Below are 19,983 nucleotides of genomic sequence, written 5' to 3' on the forward strand. Positions count from 1 at the left end.
AGTATGCAACTTTTTCAGCCCGTTTAAATCTAAGTGCTCGTAAACTAACAAATTTAGTCAAATGGTCTTGATAAGCCATTAAAAATGTGTAATTGTTATCGGATTTGCCTCCATATCAGTTATGTCTACCTAGCAGTGCTAATTAATTTTGGTGTGTAAAATAGGTTAGATCTTTTTTGAACATATTGTGTTTATTTTTAACATGACTCACATAATTTTAAATTAACATAATTGTATTTACTATTAACAGCATAAGCAATATGATTTTTACCTCCATGATCTGTTGCAATATGTGCTTCATGAATAATTTCATATAAATCGTTATAACGAACATAATAAAGCATTTGTTCGGAGGCACCATTCATGGAGCAATCAGTTTTTTCTTCTCCACCGATATTAACGATATCAAACTGTTTAAGTCACCGATAATGAAGTGATTTTTTAACAATGACAGATTTTGATTTTTGAACTTCATTCAATAATTCTTCATATTTTTCATTAGTTATGTAGAAAGATTTTTTTTTCATTTTTCATCACGAAAACACCATTTAAAAGTTCGTAAAACATTATTTTAAGACCAGATTTTTTTTGAGTGCAGTGAATGGAGATTGCTTTTTCCTCGTTAAACACTGTTGTTTGGCAAAAAAGGCTAGAAATATTCATCTACAACCAGTGATGTTCCCAAATATAAAACAAATACATTTACACTTTATAATATTTAATTTAAATTTAACTTTTGCAGAAAAATTAAATTTTTATATTTTAAAATAGAGCACTAATTAGTAACTAAAATTTAAGTACACGTGGCTTCGCAATTTTCAAAAAAACTACGAGAAAATTACTGTCTATAACAGTATCAATTTTTTTTCTATTAATCGAAAATAACTAGTATTTTTCAGAACTGGTATAAACCGGTAAGAATCCTTTTTTTTACAAAACAGGTACCCTAAAAATATTAATTTAATGTCCTAAACCAAAACCAAAAAATCCAATAGGTTCCAGTCCCTGGTTTGTGAAAACAAAATGTTTTGTAATAATTACAACATATTTTATGTTTGGATTACTATTTGTACCTTTGGATTATCTCTTTTATTGAAGATCATCATCAAATGGTAGTCTACAAAGAAAATTGGTCTATTCCATCACGTTTTTCATTGGGAGTTCTTCAATATACATTTATATATTCTTATAAATTTAATTTCTATAAAATGTAATTTAAATTTATTGTTTTATATTTTTATTACAATAAATTAAAAATAATGTTTAGTCATATAAAAAAAAAAAAAAAACACAGAATTCCGGATAATAGTTTGATTCAATTGTTTTTTATTATTCTTATATTAATGTTTACGAACGATTACAACAGTTATTTAATTTATGTAATTGGGCTCATTAAGAACTTGAATAAATTTATAATCTTTACTAGTAATGTAAATTCTAAAGAAATAATTGACTTATAAATATAATATATATAATACTAATATATATAATTACTATTAAACCTCAACGATTTTCTAGTTTAGTTTAAATGAGTTCAGTTTCTAATATAATTTTGTTTTACAATGACAATAAATAAAACCCAAAGATAGACTTTACTATGGTGTAGATATGGAAAATTGTATGTAGTATTTTCTAGAGTTGGAAGACCTGAACAGTTATACGTTTATACACCACAAAATAAAACTTTTAATGTGGTATACCAAGAGGTTTAGACTTAAATAATTTTATAAATGAGTACCCAAGTATAGAATCGTTTATAAATTTTATTAATACTATAACTATTATTTTTTACTCGTAATTCAGCTATTACTACCATTTAGCACTTGATCAAATTAAGTAAATTAAAATAATTAAGAATTTAATTTAGAAAAAGCAAAAACTTCACACAGGTGAAATCGGGTAATTCAACTAGTATAATATAATATAACAAGGTTCCTCCTGTTTCACTTGTTAATAATATTTAAGGATATTAAAAAGTAAATAATAATGATGTAAAAAATATAAATAACTATGATGAACAGTCCAGTTATTGAACACCCTCCAGTAATTGAACAAAGTCTACTTATGTTTTAATATGAAAAAAACTAGATATCTTATTTAATAACTAATTTTTGTTTTCAATATTAAATATAATGGTCATACTGTATAACCATAGTTTGATAATTAACACGTGATAACAAACAAGTTATAACAGTTTAAAATCACGATAATCGAATTTTCATCTGTTTGGATCAAATTTTTCGAAGTAAGTTACCTAGTATGAAATACTTTTTGTGGAAATTAAACCAATTATAAAATACTCATTATATGTTACTATTATGTATTTTATTATATTAAACACCATATTTTGTATGATTTTCATGCTTAAAATTGAAAAAAGTGCTTATCGTAGCTACTTATTTAGGTGTTCAATTACTAGTAACTACAATTCAGCAAAATCTATTAATTGAACTCTTGTTCAATCACTGGTACAGCTTGAACATAACTTTATCCAATGATTGAACAGGTATATTTTATCATGTTACCTAGATATTTACCTAATATAATATAATATATTTATAAATCCTATCTATACTGGCAATATTTAAGCTTGGATTTACAAAAAATATTATACAGAATCGTGGGAGAAACATTTGTTTTGGCCAAAACCTGACACCCAGAAGAAAAAAAACAAAAGTAAAATAAAGTTACCTTTTGCTGTTACAGCAATTAAGTGGAGGGAATATCACGCAAATAAAGAGCAGGAAAAACTAAAAAAAGAAGAAAAACTTACACTGAAACGAAAATGTAGAGATGAAATAAAAAAATAAAAATTTCTTAAAGTTGCTAAAAAAACCACAACTAAGCAAAAAAACAAAGAACAAGAACGTCAGAAACCAAGAACTTTAAAATATACAAAAAAAAATTAAATTGGGTATAATTACGGAGTCTGAAAATGATGCCACATGTAGGTATTGTAAAGAACCTTACACTTCATCGAAAAGTGGTGAACCTTAGATCAAGTGTTGTGGTTGTGCTGAATGGGCTTATGAACTCTGTGCTGATTTTGAAAACACTGTTGCTTACATTTGTGATTTCTGCCGTTAATTTTAATTATTTTACTTATTTTTACTTATTTTTAAATACTCAATATTATATAACTGTTATATCTTTATAGTAGTAATATTATTACCTACCCAGGTAGTTACTAAGATATTTATTTTAATTGTTTTAATTTAACCCTGTTACCAAGTTGGTTTTAATTAACATATTATGTTATGTTTGTTTAAAATATTTATTCTAATCCTGTTACTGAGTTTGTAATTAGGTATATACATATTATATATATATAATATGTGTAAATTAAAGATTTATGTTAATTTATAATAAAGATACTATTTATTATTCATGTATTTTATTAAATAAAAATTGTTTTAACAAATATTATTAGGTGTTCAAACACTAGGTTTGAAGTGTTCAAAAACTAGCGCGTTGTGTTCAATCACTAGGATTCCACTTATTTTTTTAAACTAACTAATATGTTTAAAAGTAATTTGATTTTATGTGGTTTTCTTAAAATTAATTTAAAAAGAAACAGATGTACCAATCTTTAAGTTTGAACTATAAAATTATAATATTGAAAACTAATTTATGAATACATTTTAATAGCAAATAAATTCTTAACTGTTCAATGACGGGTCTGTTCATTCTATTTGAAAACAGGCTAGGCCCGGGTCTTCTAGGCCTAATCTCTGGGCACGCAACTGGTCGGTGAAACACTTAGACATGACGCCTTACGTCAAAATGCATACCGGTGCCTTTTTAACGACCCATAATACGATAATATTTAGAAAAAATGTTTGTTCATGGACAGAAATACGGAAAGATTATATAATATGATCAATTTTTACATAATTTGCTATCGAATAAATAAATAAATAAAAAATTACACATTATAACAAAATATAATGAATAGGTAATAGATACATATAAATTTACATATAAAATATCTCCTACACTCTATTAATCAAAATGAAGATTGCAGAAATGGTTGGAATTTAATAATAAATGGAAATGTGTGTACAATAGAACATAGGTAACATGAATAAATACATTTTATTATACATCAACACTTTTCTCGGTTATCTCCTGGTATAACTTTTTATAACTGTAGAAAAATCAATTTTTGCAGTTTTTTCATTTACTGTAGAAAAAATCGATGATGAGACCAAACGTTCGTTAGTCATGAAGTAAATCACAAGTATGTTTCTATATGTTTTAATTTGGAGAAACTCCGTTCACCACTAGCTACATTTACTAGTTATGTCATTAATAATATCAAACTAATCCAAACATTTTGAAATATGTCTTGGAGTTCAAAGTCAAAAACGTGTGCAGGAATATTTAGAAGTTATATTATGTCCAAACAAGAAATTAACAACTGCTTAATGTTCTGAATCTCTGTGGATAATTCGACACTATCAATATCAGGGTCAGATTCATTTTTTAGGTGATTATGTAGATCCGTAAAATATTTCAGTGATTCCTTTTCATTTTCTGCTCCATTTTTTAAACCGTACAAAAAATTTAAGAAATAAACATAGTTCAAAACAATCTTTCAGTAATAACGTTCATTAATGTGCCTCGGCTGTGGGTTTGCGACTAGGGTCTATCATATTGCACGCCATGTAAACCCGATAGCTACTGTTGTGCAAACCCATAAAAATGTAATTTTTAATTTTAATTTTATATTTTATATTCTTAAGTTTGACATTATATACAACCACGGTTACATGATTTTGATACTTAAGTTTTGTTAATTACATGCATTACATTAAAATTATAACAAACCAGATATAATCATTAAATTTATTTATAAATAAATTTAATGATTATATATTATATTATATATAATATTATTTAATAAATTATATGTTCAGTAATTTAGTAATATATGGCATATTTAAAGTATGCTAAATTTAAATAAAACGAAAATACATAACATTTCTAATATTAAAATGAAAAATGATAGTTAATCGCGGTTTCGATAAATTATAACAATACGATTAAAACAAAATAATAGTTTCAAAACGCACTTATAGATCTACTCGTGTAACCAAACATTTTGAAATATAAAAATGTACATATATTATTTATGTACAATTATTGTATCTATTTGTTAGCCGAGTTTCGAAATTAATTGTCCGACATAATTATTAAATAAATAACCAAATAACTATAACAAATAACAAATAGCTAATAAATAAAAATGTTTACTATAAAAGTGAAAACATTTGTTTTATCTTTTTGAACTTGATTCAAAATGTTTTTCTATTTCTAATAATGTTTTATTTTCTGTTTCTGGTAAATAATAATAAAAATATATAAATCCGATAAAACTAATAAAACTAAATAGAAACATAGTATACTCCAATGTTAAAGCACTTTCAATAGATATATATGATTTTATTAATACCAATAAAATTACGCCTGATATTCCTGTACATAAGCCAGTAGCGATTCCTCGAATTCTGTAAGAGAAAAAAATATTTTTAAATTAAAGAAATTTTTTTAAATGTAATTCATGATCAGACCAATATTGAGTCACTGTGGTGTATTTATAAAATAATTATTCAATAAATTAGTATCATACATAATAAAATCTAAACATATATTATATAATATGGGTAAATATAATTAATATCGATAAAATAAAAATGTTATTAAATTTAAAATACCATGGTATTTACTTGATCGGATAAATATTAAATATTGTTATTATTATATAAGTTTATATTTTCAGTGATCCTGAAATGTGATGAGATGAGAGGTAATAAATGTATAAGAGTTTATATGAAAATGAACGTTGAAGGGAAAAGAAAAAGAAGAAAACCAAAACAGAGATGGTTGGATACGTTTAAGAATGATATGTGGGGATGTAGAAAATCGAGGTGAGTGGAGAATTAGGACAAGGGTAGCCGACCCCAAATAGTTGGGAGAAATGAAGAAGAGAAGAAGAAGAAGAAGAAGAAGAAGAAGAAGAAGAAGAAGAAGATATTTTCAGTGATTTTACTAATACAAAATAAATAAAATAAAATAAATTATATAACATAAATGTCAAGTTATGACTTTCTCCCGATCTTGCTTAAGTATTTAACAATTATGAATCTTTACTCAGAAAAACTGATGTTATCAAAGATCTCGGTGTACTCTTTGATCCGAAACTAACATTTAAACAACACATTCACTACATTAAAAATAAAGCCCTCAAACTACTTGAATTCATTCAGCACACTTGTGTAGACTTTAAGGATAAAAATATATTTATTTTAATATTTTGCTCCTTAGTGCACTCAATTCTAGATTACGGATCTGTTGTCTAATCTACGTATAATATAGGTTTAAAAACTATGCTAGATAAAGTCCAAAATAAATCTTACGGTTTTTAGTTTATACATTTAATATAGCTAGAAGTCTCTATTCTTCTTACTTACTATTTTACTTACTAGTCTCAGTCTCAAATATCTAAACTGTTGGAGAATCAGACTTGATTTATATTTCATTTATAAATTATTAAATAGCCAAATTGATTGCCCTGATGGTTTACATCAATTAACATTCTAAGTTTTTCTAACAAAAACAAGATCGAATAATCTTATTTATTTAAAAACTCAACCTACAAATTTTGCTACCAACACTCCAGTATCTAGAATTATGTTCATTTTAAATACCTACACAATTAACTCTTTCTAATCTACCACTTAATTATTATAAAAATTATGTATTATCTATTAATATATCATAGTTTTACATATTAATTGATATAACTATGTTCTATATTATTTTTTGTATTAATTCTTATTTTATCTTTTTTGGTGTGTTTACAATTATGTTGCTTACGAATTTTATTATTGCTAGTCTTATATTATATTTAAATATAATTGGGCCTAAACCCGTTTAATTTTCAAATAAATAAATAAATAATTAAAAAATAAGAAAAAATTACCTATATGGGAAGACTTCACTGAGTAATATCCAAGGGATATAATATATGCCACAACTCCCAGAAAAGTAAATACTACTGATTATTGTAAAAGGAATCCACGGAGATGACGTGACATAATTGTGTTTCAGGGTTTTTATGTACACGCCTAACATAAATATCAAAGTAGTATTTACTGAAATCGTCAATAACGTCAAATATCTTTTTCCCAGACAATTAATAGTCAACATTAATACCATACTTCCGAGACCTTGCAGAACAGTGAAAACTATCTAGAAAGGACATATTTTTTTAGTTACAGTTCCAGTATGGATTCGCATTGAATAAACATGACGAAGTGTTCGTACCATATATGTATTCGGATAGATCGCAAAACCAACATTTACGATAATTTGCATAGTAAATGGCGTAAAGCAGGATATTAGGGAAACTATTAAATAAATGATCACTAGTATCAACGGTCGATAAGCTGACGGGTTCTTGAACTGAGCAATTTCTGCGAACAAACCGCCGCCTTTGATTTCGGTATCAACTGTGGACTCTTGATCATTCGTTGGCTTGTTATGGCGTATAAGTTCGAGAAATTCATATTTTACCGTTTCGGGTTCCATCCATCCTCTTAACCAACACAAAGCTTTTTCGGCTTTATCATTTTTTCCATGAGCTATCAACCAAATCGGTGACTCTGGAATCTAGAAAAAGAAAAAGGCATAAATATATACCAACGATAACACGCGTTTCTGAAGTCTAACAAATGCGAGTATAATAAATTAATACAAACCAAAGAAATAAGGCATGTACGTATTATTAGGAAACATACGCTTGCCAAAGCAATACTCCTCCAGTGAAATAAAGATTCCAAAACAAAAATCAACGATACTCCAATCATTATTGATACACCCGTCAACGAAGCCAGCCTTCCTCTAAGTCTCGGCTCTGTTATCTCTCCGGTATACGAGTATTTCGCAATAGAGCTGAAGCCAATCCCGAAACCTACCATTGAATTCGATAAACAGAGGACTGTCGAAGAGTGCGATAGGTACAGTAAGATCCATCCGATGAAACTCGGTAAATTAGCGATAATCATACAGCGCTTTCTCCCCAACTGTTTTTGCAGGGTTCCCGATAAAAGGGCACCGAACAGATGAGTAAAATGTAACAAGCTTACTGTAATCAAATACGAATATTTACATAGAAAAATTACATTGAGTGTATAAAGGATTATTAGTATACGTTGTATTAAATATCTATAACGATATAAAAATATCTATAATATGTATAACGACCTTTTTAATAGAAATAAAATGTTTTGATATTTTTTAATTTTTTTTTTATGTTTTGATGATTTCTATTTTCTCCCAAAAATAAACAATATAAACTATTTTATATGTATATAATATATAATTATTTCACACCGATGGTTAAATTAAATATTAATCATACATACTCGTAGTAAAAAGCAATGTCGTACCTAGTGATCAGTGATCGGTGCCAAGAACCAATCTACCTAGTATGAATATAATATGAATAATATATGAATTCGTACTAAATCGGTATAGTTTATTTAAAAATCAAATTTATTCAAATGCACAACAAATAATTTACCTTTGAATAATTGTCAATGAAAAATAATAAAGTACCTACACAACTTCTGCGTTCATGAACTATGATGTGAACTATACCATAGATAGATTAAAAATAAAATTGCACAACTCGTTCAAGTCGATATTCGTTTATGTAATTTAAGTGCGATTCCTATTGATTTTACATTTTTTTCTTGTCTACTGACCGCGTATAATTTATCCGTGGGTCGCCGTTAAATGGTCACCAAATTTTGGTGACCCTTGGTCTATGTCATGTAATTTTTGTATAGAGTACTGGGATTAGTAAGTACTTTTCTTAATAAAAAACATTAAAATGAAATAAATTAAACAATTTATCAGGGCGACCAACCATAAAAATTAATAACATGATTTCTTATTTAACGTGTGTTATTTTTTTGTTTTAAGTTTAATTTTCGTTAAAGTTATTTCGTTTTAGGTATTGCAATAATTTATGAGTCATACGATGCTTGATTCGATGATTGCCTTACCTATTACAACCAAATTATAAGTTTGGAGTAATCAAATAATTAATATGTTATCGTAAAAAATTCACTGACCATACCATGAGGCTTCAATTAGTGAAATAGAAAAACTGCTGCTAGAATTTTGAAACAAATCTGTAAGCACAATGCTGGGTGTCACCATTGCCATACCCCATTCAATCGAAATACAATTTTGTACTACAACCGCCAACGTCTATTATATTGATAGTACATTCTGTTATTAAATATATATTTATATCAAACGATCATACAAATATAAAACACTTACTTGTGCCAGTGTCGACTTCAAACCATATTTTTCACGGGAATTCGAACTGGAATGGTTGTCACTAATAGGCATTGTACAATAATTTAAAATTTTAACTGATCAATAAAAAACTTTGTTTCTTAACATCACTTGGTTTATTGCTGATCTAAATCTGTGGCTCTCGTGGACCGGAGTGTATGAAGTAATTATAAGTCCAAGTGTACACTAGATTTTGTTCTCTGTAACACATCTATATAGATATAGTTATACAACGAATAAAATATTTACTTATTAATTACTTTTATCAATTTTAATATAAATACAAGTAAATAAGAATAGTTAATCATCATATTAATTTGAATTTTACTTATCAAATGTTTTTCAATTTTACTTGCTGTTGTGAAGAATCAAAGCATTCTATATATAACTATTCTTATCTATTTATTATAAAATTGATAAAAATAATTAATATCAATAAGAACAGAAAATAAATAGTTTATTCTTGATTTCAAAAATATTAACCATCGATTTTAACGTGTTCACTCAAATCGATAACGTACCAGGTAATGTAATTTTTTTTAATAGGTACATAAACAATAGTAATTATTTGCTTATACTAGTTGACCATCATGATTCATTTTCTATTAGAAAATACATTTCTAAGACAGAAATAACAAATCGTAACAAAAAATAAAATAAAAATTTGATAGTTTTATACAAATATATTTACTGATAGAAAAACAATTTAATTTTCTAGTTTTTACCGATTTTTCATATTAATTATACTCTACTAATGTAGATAACTAATGACTTAAAATATATTAGAATAATTACTATTGATAATTATTTTTCTAACTCGTTAATATTTTTATTTAAAATCGGAAAAATCATTTTGTAAGAAAATCATTTTTTGAATGAGCTTATTCATTTTCTAACGATATATTTTCATCAATCAAAAATAAATTAAAATTTTGAGGAAAACTATTTGTTCTTATATTTTGTATTTGTTCACTGGGTAATGGTATATTATTAGTTCTACAAATCAGAGGCTGGAAACTTGATGAGTTTTACGGTTCTAGTTCCGGTTCGGTTCATAGAAAAAAGTATATCGGTTTCGGTTTTGAGACCGGTTCTTGAAAAAACTGAAATTTCAATTTCGGTGTCATTTCGGTGTCAAAAAAAATTATAAAATTTATGTTTTGGTTTTTAAATTAACAAAAATGTATGTTTCGATTTCTTTTCAGTTCTTAAAAAAATTTGTTTCAAGTTTTGGTATAATACATGTCTAATATGCCATATACTCGTAGTACTAAAATTTTAAACCTAGAATTTTTTGTATAATATAAAAACAACTTTGTAACTAGTTATTTTCTAAATAAGAATTTGTTATACCATATGAAAAATAACCTTGTACTTTGTATTTTTCTGTTAATTAAATTAATTATTAAGAAACACATATTGTACACGCGCGGACGCAATCTAATAATATAATGTAATTAATATAAATTGTAACAAATAATAATTGTAAACAATTGTAATAGATTAAAGACGCATAATAGATTAAGGAGTGCACTAAAAGGTCACCTATGAAAATACAAAAAGGCTCCGAATCGGCACCAAATTCAGACGTATCCATTCAATGCGGTAAAATACGATTGAGAACGTTATTTTTGGTAACATGTTTGAGAACGCTCGAGGTTTTTTTTTCCGACATTGCCAAATATAATCGATCGATAATATGAGCACAATAATCTGCTGTTGTTTATCGGATAAATAGTTAATAGTGACTTAGATACTTAGATACCAGATATGAGGAGAGAATGACGGTTTAGGCTTTGCAGTCGTCGCACAAACTATTTGTCTATTCGTATTAGATATTTTTATAAGTTCTAAATATTTTTAATTTTTTATTCATATAATATATTACATATTATTAGGCACTTATTTGTATACGATTATAATTATTAATTTATGACTTTTTTCAAGAATATTTATTGTACGTATACTGAATTTTTCAAAAACCAAATAAATGATATGGCAAACTATGGCAACGTTGCACATAAATTCGTTCTCAATCGTATCATTTTTTTGGTATTTTTAGTGTCAGCGGTAAGTTCTTTGTTAATTTTAAGTGTTCTCAATCGTTCGGCCAAAAAGGTATAACGTTCTAAATCGTTCGATAGCCATTTAATGTGGAGGCTCTGCTTATATCGGTCATCGTCATAATTTTAACTCTGTTGATTTTTCTAAGTGATAAATAAGTTACCAACAATACCGTAAAAAGTATTTTTCACAAGTATATTCATTGAACTTGCTAGTCTTTACATAGCATTTAACATGGTACCGTTGAGTAACCGGTGGCACACTACACTTGTGTAAGAAAAATGTTGCTATGTTTTGATTCTTTAAAAAATATAATAAAATAATGTTAATTGGCATCAATTATAGTGGTCAATACCAATTTTTAACCAGATATCCTAGCTATTAGGATTAGTAGTAAGAAAAGAATTAAATAAGTTAAAAATTTAATCATCGCTGTTACATAACAGACAAGAACCATACAACAAGACCCTGTTTCAAATAACCTTTTTAGTTTTTTATAGTTTTTTATAGTTTTTTATAGTTTATACACTGATTGTAGTGTATAATTTTCGAATTATTTCTTGTAAGGTGTACCAGTATTCAATATTTAAATCTCTGAAATATACACGAATCTTTTTTTTTATAACCACATATTTCATTTGTTTAAGATTAAACTAGCTTTCATGGATATCAGTAGATAGTACATAGGAAAATCTGTTTCATTTTCCAATTTATACTGATCACTTTACCTCATAGATATACAATAATTGTAAATACACGCTTTTTTAGATTATCTAATAATAGTGCACACAGCTGAAAATCTTATAATATTTATTGATGACTTATTATTAAATTCAATGTACTAAAAACATTTTTATAAATGATTTTTAAAATTATTTATAGTATGAATTTATTTTTGATTTGTTATAACTACCCATAATAATGTAAAATAGGATATAAATAGGACACATGTTAACAGTCACACGTAACAACACTAACAATGACAGAAATGTGTTAACCCAAGCGTGCTGTACTTTAAACATCTATAACCATAATCATGATATATCTAGATATTTATAAGCATATATTTAGAATTTCTCGTTATTGTGGTAATTAGAAAACCTATAAGTATATATTACGCAATAAATAAAATAATTTTTACGTAGATAACAGTTTTAGGATTCGATAACGCTGAACGACCATTCTCGACCACCTATACGGTATCGAACATTTTCTATAGTATTTCGATAATATTCGTTTAATATGAGTTACAGAATCACTCTATAGATAATAATTCGATATAAAACAGCCATTTCGTTATTTTAATGAACCGAAATTTGTTGATAAGAGGTCTTAACGAGTTACAGAATCGCACTATTGGTAAGATTACGTTTTTTAAATAAATTTTAATAAGTGTTCCAGGGATGTTCCGGTTTTAAAAATTAATTTAAATAAGGGTTTCGGTGAAATTCCAGTTCCCAATATTTAAAGGATTCCGGTACTTTTCGGTACAGTTCCAGTACCTGCTACAAATATTCAAAGCTTCTTCATACATTTTTCAAAACATGTATAATTAATTAATCCATCACATTCGTTGAGATAATCATTTGAATAGTTTCACATATTTCAAAGCATCATAATTAACGATTTTATAAATACCATATTTTCTTCCATTTCGATAACACCTTGTAAATAATTACTAACATTTTTGATCATAATTAGTGTGTTAGAAAATATTACCAAGTCAAATACAAATATAAAATATATTTGATGTAAAAGACTTTTAACGGTAACCAAACAATTTATTTTATCGTTTATGAAGTAAAATAAATATTGGATTCGACATTTTTAAAAGCTAAAGTTTCAAAAATGTTTGTTGTCCATCTAGTGAGACAGATCTTTTGTTATTTTTATGTTATTTTGTTTACGTCGCGTTAACATAGAACATAGCATTAAATATTATTATGTAACTAATGATAGTAAAAATCATAAAAAAAATTTTAAAATATGAAGGTTTAACTTTTTTTTACTCAATTATTAGAGTCTGGGGTATTTTAGCAATACAATGGGGTGGCCTGTAAATATTTTACCCAAAACTTGACTGGACAATTAAATGAACAATTAGATGAATTTATATCTATCTATATTTATATCATAAATAAATCTACTCAAACAGTGGTTCTTTAAAAAATATAAACCCCAAAATCTCTTGTACACACTCATTTTAACACCACTAATAATGCATGACAAACTTTACGTTTCTATTTCCATCAAATGAAGCTGATATAGATCCAAGGACAGACCCATTATTTATACTATGGTATGGATAGGCAATCTTCTATAATACACAGATACAAAAAATATAAAACAATAATAATATTATTTAAATACCAAAATAATAGTAAGTTAAAAACATTTGGAATAAAATTATAATTTTTCATTAATAATTAAAATAGATTGTCATTTAGGTCGATTAGGTTGAAAATTATATTTTTTATTCAAAACAATATGTATAAGATTTTAAATTTACAGTTAATACAAATGATTCGAAGAGGCAACTCTCTTAACCTAATCAAACCTGACAGTAGAATCTCAGATTATTTTGAATATTAATAATTCTATTTTACTGTTAAAATATTTTATAAATTGTATTTTTATTTAAGTAAATCTCTACACTAGATCTTTTTTAGTAGTCTGGTGAATATTTATTAGATAATTCATGTAATATTAATGTAATGTGTATTTCGATGAATTCGTAGTTTGGAGTGCCATGTTTTGTAAAAACTTTAGTTTCACAATTCTATTTTCAATGGGTAAATATGTTTTGTTATGTACTATTGACTACCAGTGATCTGGTTTAAAGACTGAATAGCTTGTAAGCTTGATGTTTGAAGATTAATTTGGTGTTGAAATAAGTCAAAAAACTGCAAGGCATTAATATATGGATCTTGTAATTCCATGTATGATGACAAGAAAATATAATATATTTAGTGCTAAAGCTATCATCCATTTGGTTTTTACGTGAAATGTTCTTCAATTTCTAATAGTGTTTGATTTTCTGTTTCTGGTAAGTATAAATAAAAATAAATCAAACCAAAAATTCCGACAAGCCCATAAAGAATCATGGTGTACTCCAAAGTTAAAACATTTTCAACAAATAAATACATTGCTGTAATTATGAATATAATTATGTTTGACAATCCTCCACACACGCCAGTAGCAATTCCTCGGCAACTAAAAAAAAAAATAAAACAAAAAAATACAAATTCTTAAAAAGTTGTATAACACCAAACCAATGTTGAATATCGATGGAACAAAACTATCAAGTTATAAGTGCGGTGTTTAATAAAACGAGACTTTTGAAGACAAACGATTTGTATGAATGCAATGAATACACCAATACTAAAAATATAAATAATTGAAATTGCAATGTATAAAACTGAAATATAAGAGTAAGATTGAGATTAAGAACGTAATAATCAATAGCATTTATAATTGGAAATAGAAAAAATTGAATAATTTATAACTTTTAATGTGTTTTTAATCGTAAGGAATTGCATTCTTATAATTGTATTATAATTCAAAACATTTACTTGTTTGGGAAAACTTCGCTGGTCAATAGATAAGGTATGCTTAGAACACCACAAGACCCAGAAAAGTAGATTATACACAAAATTGTTAAAGGAATCCATGGAGTTGAGCTGACGAAATTATTTTTTAGAACTAAAGTGTACACGCCAAACAGTAATAACATGATGCTGTTTATCGACAGTGTCAATAACGTCAAAAATCTCTTTCCCAAACGATTTACCACCACCATCAATACCACACTACCGATGCCTTGCAGTGCAGCGAATATAATCTGAAAACATTCGTTTTAGTTATAATAATTTAACTGATATTTTCAGAACTGACATGGATTTCATACCAAGTACAACCCTTGATTTGTTGGCACACCGACTTCTGTTAAAATTTTACCAATATACGGTCTGCCAGGAATAATGCAAACTATGAATGCGACGAAAAAATAAATCATTAATAGCTTAAACGGTCGATAGATCGACGGGTCCTTGAAATAAGCTAATTTTTTTAACAATCCGCCTTCGCTATCGGCATCAAATTGAGTTTTGGATCGTTCATTGTAGCGAATGAGTTCGAGAAATTCATGTTTTACCGTTTCGGGTTCAACCCATCCTCTTAACCAGCAAATAGCTTTTTCTGCTTCATCGTTTTTCCCTTTCGCCATCAACCAAATCGGAGACTCCGGAATCTATAACAAAAAAAAAAAAAAAAAAAAAAAATAAATAAATAAAAATAATGATTGCTAAAAAAAAATAGTGAATAACAAAAATATGTATTTCTAAAGTCCATTAAATAAGAATACAATATAATAACATAATGGTACGAACGGCAGCGATAAGGCATATGCAAATTATTGGGCAACATGCGTTCACCAGAGCAACAGTCCTCCAGTGCAACATGGATCCCAGAGCAAAAGTCAACAATGATCCGGTCATGACTGCCATGCTTAACAATGAAGCCATAATCCCTCTTAGTCTCGGCTCGGTCATCTCTCCGATATAAGAATATGTCGGACCGAAGTTAAATCCTACATTGAATCCCATTATTATAATAGATACGCATAGAATTGTTGCAGATTGTGCGTAATACAATAGTATCCATCCGATGACACCGGGGATGTTTGTCAGTATCATGCACAGTTTTTTACCAATCCTTTCTTGAAATATTCCCGATACGAAGTTCCCAAACGGTTGACTTATAAATAACGAACTCGCTGACAAAAAAATAATATATCAGTTACAGTGTACATTTTTGTGTTTTGCAAATACCCACAGATAAAAATATGTTTCAGTACCGTTGAAAAAAGTATACTACATTTAATTCACACATTTTTATAACCTCATTATCATCGCTACTCTATCGATTCAAAACATAATATAACTAATATTTTCGGAAATCAATCGTTTACTTTAAGTCAACTTCTAAATTGTAAATCGTTCAACTATATACTTTCTTTTACTTTATTTGTTAAGATTTTCTTACAATCTGTAAATAAAAGCATTTGAAAAATTGAAGTTCATTTGATGTACATAGGGAGAAATTAATACGAATATTATGATTTGAAGAAACACTAGCATTGCTGCATAATTTAATTTTATGTTGTTCACTTTATTAGATTGATTTTTTTTTTCATATACATATATATATATATATTTTAATTAAGAATAAATTGTAATAAAGTTCACGTTAAGACGACGTTGTACGATAAGGGTTGGATAGTTTTTTAATCTTTTGTAACGTGTCTTAGGGAGTTCCGTGACTGTGGGTAGTCGACTGAAAGTCTTCATGTGGCGATTTTTAAGTAATGAACCCTAGGGTTCCAATAAATTAAAGGCTTCGTAATAGATTTAATTCTGAGGATCTTGTTATTGAGACGCATAGATTACAGCAATATAACCTAATAATATTATTAGGTGTGTGATAGACATACAGTTTAAGACACACCCGTTTAAGACGCTCTCCAAAGAACCAGTTAAAAATAACGTCTTAAGCGGGAAATCGTACGCGGGAACAAAATAATGTTGTCAAAATCAAGGGACTCGTAAAATGAGCGTATTAGCCAGAAAATCGTCTTAAGTGAGAGCGTCTTAAACGGGTTCTACTGTAATTCATTTTTTAATTATAAAACTAGTGCTTATGCAAGTTAGAAACTTGGGATGCATAGTGAAACTATATTTGTTTAACATATATATATATTGTATACATTTACTATTGTTATATGGCCATAAAAGGAAAATACCATACTTTAAATTTACATAAATTAATAAATTATTTAAAATTTTTATTAACAACAGTCCATTGAATAAATTAAAATTTATCATTGATAAACATTTGATGGACAGTTTTCCAGAGTTTAGCAGTCTTTTTAGATTATTTCTTACACTTCTTGTTAGTACGGCAAGTGCTGAATGAGTAATGAGTTCTATAAAAAGAATAAAAAAAAATATCGCTATGCCACCTTAAGTGAAAAAACCTTAAATGAATTCCGTATATTTTTATCGAAAGATCGGTGGCAAGTAAAATAAATCTAGATACAACTATTAAAATATTTGCTGTAGCCAGAAGACAATTTACAATTACTTGAATTACCGAATTACATTAGTAAGATCTTATGTGTTTAACAATATATATTTTTTTTTATTTAAATTTAATAATAATTTTCTTAAGGTTTTTTAAAAGTAATATATCAAGTTTGGACGATTTAAATAAATGTATATATATATTTTTTTTTGGTTCTATATCTATCTAGTTTAACAGTATTTTATGAGGAAAGTTACGAGTTAGTATTTACGGCGATTCATAATTCTTGGACCATTTATATCGTATGCCACCTGGGCTTTTTTCTTTAAATCCACCACTGGTAAAAACCATGAATAAGAAAATTATATTTTTAGATGCCTGATAAATTAATAGATTACCGTCACATCGCGTTAAGTATTTATCTTATGCACAAGCTCATACCTACTTCAAAAGTATATTTTTCTGAATGTGATTTTAAATTAGAATTATGTAGTTGGCTTTGATTAACCATACTAAATGCAGAGTTGATAACTGATTATGCAAAGTCGATGATTTTTAAATTAAGTTTTGTTTAATATCAAATTAAACTTGTCAAACTTTATTGCTTGATAGCAATAATATATCATGGAAAAAAATTAATTTCATTTTATCCCTGTTGATTGAAGGCAAATCAATGCATTAAGACACAAAATCATACTAATTAAAGAAATTATTTGACTTACCATACCACGCGGCCTCAGCTTGTGTTATTGAAAAATTTATATTAGAGCTTTGAAATAGATCTTTAATGACAATGGTGGATATTGATAATTTCATACCCACTTCTATTGAAAGAAAACCCAGTGCCAAAGTTGCCAATATCTATACATTGTGTGTGGCATATTTTTTTTAATTAGATATATTTTTATTTTAAACAATTGCGGAAATATGAAATACTTACTTGTGCCAGTGTCGACTTCGGACCGTATTTTTTGCGAGAACTTCCGCTGAGATGTATATCATTATTAGGCATTGTATGATGATATTTATGTATTTATTTGTATGTATTTATATCAAAAGTATAATTCGAGGAATACCGATTTCATAAAAAAAAAATGTCTACTTATTTTCACGTTTTAAAATAAAGTCTACTTTTGCGATCACTAAATAATCCATTATAACCTACCGTGATTTATCACTGATTTTTATGTTGTATATTCTAGAATGATATGTTCGATGTGTTTTCAATTTATAATAATTATAGTCATACATTTGTTATACGTAATTACATGACCGCTGTTCAAGTTGTAAAGCACTGTATACACGTATTATGTAATGTATGTTATAATATATGTACCTATAATATATATATATATATATACTCGTTACTAAATTACCTTTGTAGCGGCTTCTTATTAAAATTAATCATTCAATTTTATTATGATACATTTTTATTAACAGATAAATATAATAGAGATAACCGACGATTGGCTGTATTATTTTAGATAAGTTTTCACTCATTTGCTGACTCTTTTAACATTATTGTTCATGGTATCGGATTAAACAAATTAGTTCTGACTTATTATTAATAGGTAAATCAGAAGATAAATCAACTCATAAATCAGAGTTTAAAAAGCTTCAGAAAAAGTAGAAATAATAATGATACTATTCGTTATTTAAATCGATGTGAATAAATATGGGTAAAAATCCAGTGGTACGGAGCAGTTACACATTATACTATATAACATATAAAGTATAAATTATGAATAATAATAAAAAAAATAAATTATTAATAATAATGATGTTAATAATTATTATTAATATTAATAATAATAATGATGGTATAATGATATACAATATTAACTTAAATGTTAAACCTGTTTATTTAGATTACAATATGAAATTAACATTTTAAATAAGTTCAAGAAAAAAAGTCAATGATGAGGTTATTGCTGCAAAAAACCTATGCTTTCGAAAAGGTAGAGTAAATGAGATAATTTGTGCTGTATGATGGGATTTAAAAAAGAGAAAGTGAACGACTGATGTGAAAAAGGAACATTAGAAGGTATATAATGTCCTACAAAAGAAAAATTAATCTATTAATGAATTTATACATAATATAAATATTTGATAATTCACAACGTAATAATAGTGTTTGCATTTTTAAGTTTGATCTAATTGGATTTTAATTATGGTTTTCTCTAAGTATATTAATTTTATATGAAATCGATTTTAGGAAACAATTCTGGGCACATTCAATACTATCAATATATGATTAAGTACATGAACAGCATATAATTGTAACATACTCCATTATTTACCTAACAAATGCATCGTAAAGTAATATGAATAAACGTTGACTTTTAAATTCAGATCAATGGCATTTTACAAATCCTAATAATTTTAGAGCTTTACGAAGAGGAGCATACGTAAATTGCGCTCAAACGATCATTTTTTTTATAAAATGCGCCAAAAATTTTATCT

General features: G+C 26.9%; 2 protein-coding genes and 1 long non-coding RNA gene across 3 annotated transcripts; 1 reads left to right on the top strand and 2 right to left on the bottom strand.

Annotated features, from left to right (window-relative positions):
• Positions 1 to 1,743: 1,743 nt before the first annotated feature.
• Positions 1,744 to 3,154, top strand: LOC112687847. Its single transcript, XR_003149018.1, has 3 exons — positions 1,744 to 2,245; positions 2,405 to 2,506; positions 2,590 to 3,154. It is a non-coding gene; the product is annotated as an uncharacterized LOC112687847 (long non-coding RNA).
• Positions 3,155 to 5,302: 2,148 nt separating this feature from the next.
• LOC112687846 (facilitated trehalose transporter Tret1-like) lies at positions 5,303 to 9,610 on the bottom strand (the record flags this gene model as incomplete). Its single annotated transcript, XM_025560796.1, has 6 exons — positions 9,358 to 9,610; positions 9,144 to 9,282; positions 7,764 to 8,149; positions 7,330 to 7,674; positions 6,986 to 7,254; positions 5,303 to 5,510 (listed from the first exon to the last, which is right to left on the bottom strand). Coding segments are annotated over exons 1-6 (1,419 nt in total), but the record flags the coding sequence as incomplete, so codon positions are not given.
• Positions 9,611 to 14,352: 4,742 nt separating this feature from the next.
• Positions 14,353 to 18,825, bottom strand: LOC112687864 (facilitated trehalose transporter Tret1-like). The gene is made up of 6 exons (XM_025560825.1): positions 18,461 to 18,825; positions 18,243 to 18,381; positions 15,828 to 16,213; positions 15,347 to 15,688; positions 15,012 to 15,280; positions 14,353 to 14,652 (listed from the first exon to the last, which is right to left on the bottom strand). The coding sequence occupies exons 1-6, from the start codon at positions 18,530 to 18,532 to the stop codon at positions 14,436 to 14,438; spliced, it is 1,425 nt and encodes a 474-aa protein (XP_025416610.1). The 5' UTR covers positions 18,533 to 18,825; the 3' UTR covers positions 14,353 to 14,435.
• Positions 18,826 to 19,983: the final 1,158 nt, after the last annotated feature.

Source organism: Sipha flava, unplaced genomic scaffold, assembly GCF_003268045.1.
Source record: "Sipha flava isolate LNK unplaced genomic scaffold, YSA_version1 369_pilon_pilon, whole genome shotgun sequence".
Taxonomy (NCBI): Eukaryota; Metazoa; Arthropoda; class Insecta; order Hemiptera; family Aphididae; genus Sipha; species Sipha flava.

Coding starts and splice junctions, on each gene's coding strand:
- LOC112687864 (XM_025560825.1), bottom strand. CDS start 18,532: ATGCCTAATAATGATATACATCTCAGCGGAAGTTCTCGCAAAAAATAC. Junction 16,214..18,242: donor AGCTGAGGCCGCGTGGTATG/GTAAGTCAAATA, acceptor TTTTTTTGTCAG/CGAGTTCGTTATTTATAAGT. Junction 15,689..15,827: donor GCATATGCCTTATCGCTGCC/GTTCGTACCATT, acceptor TTTTTGTTATAG/ATTCCGGAGTCTCCGATTTG.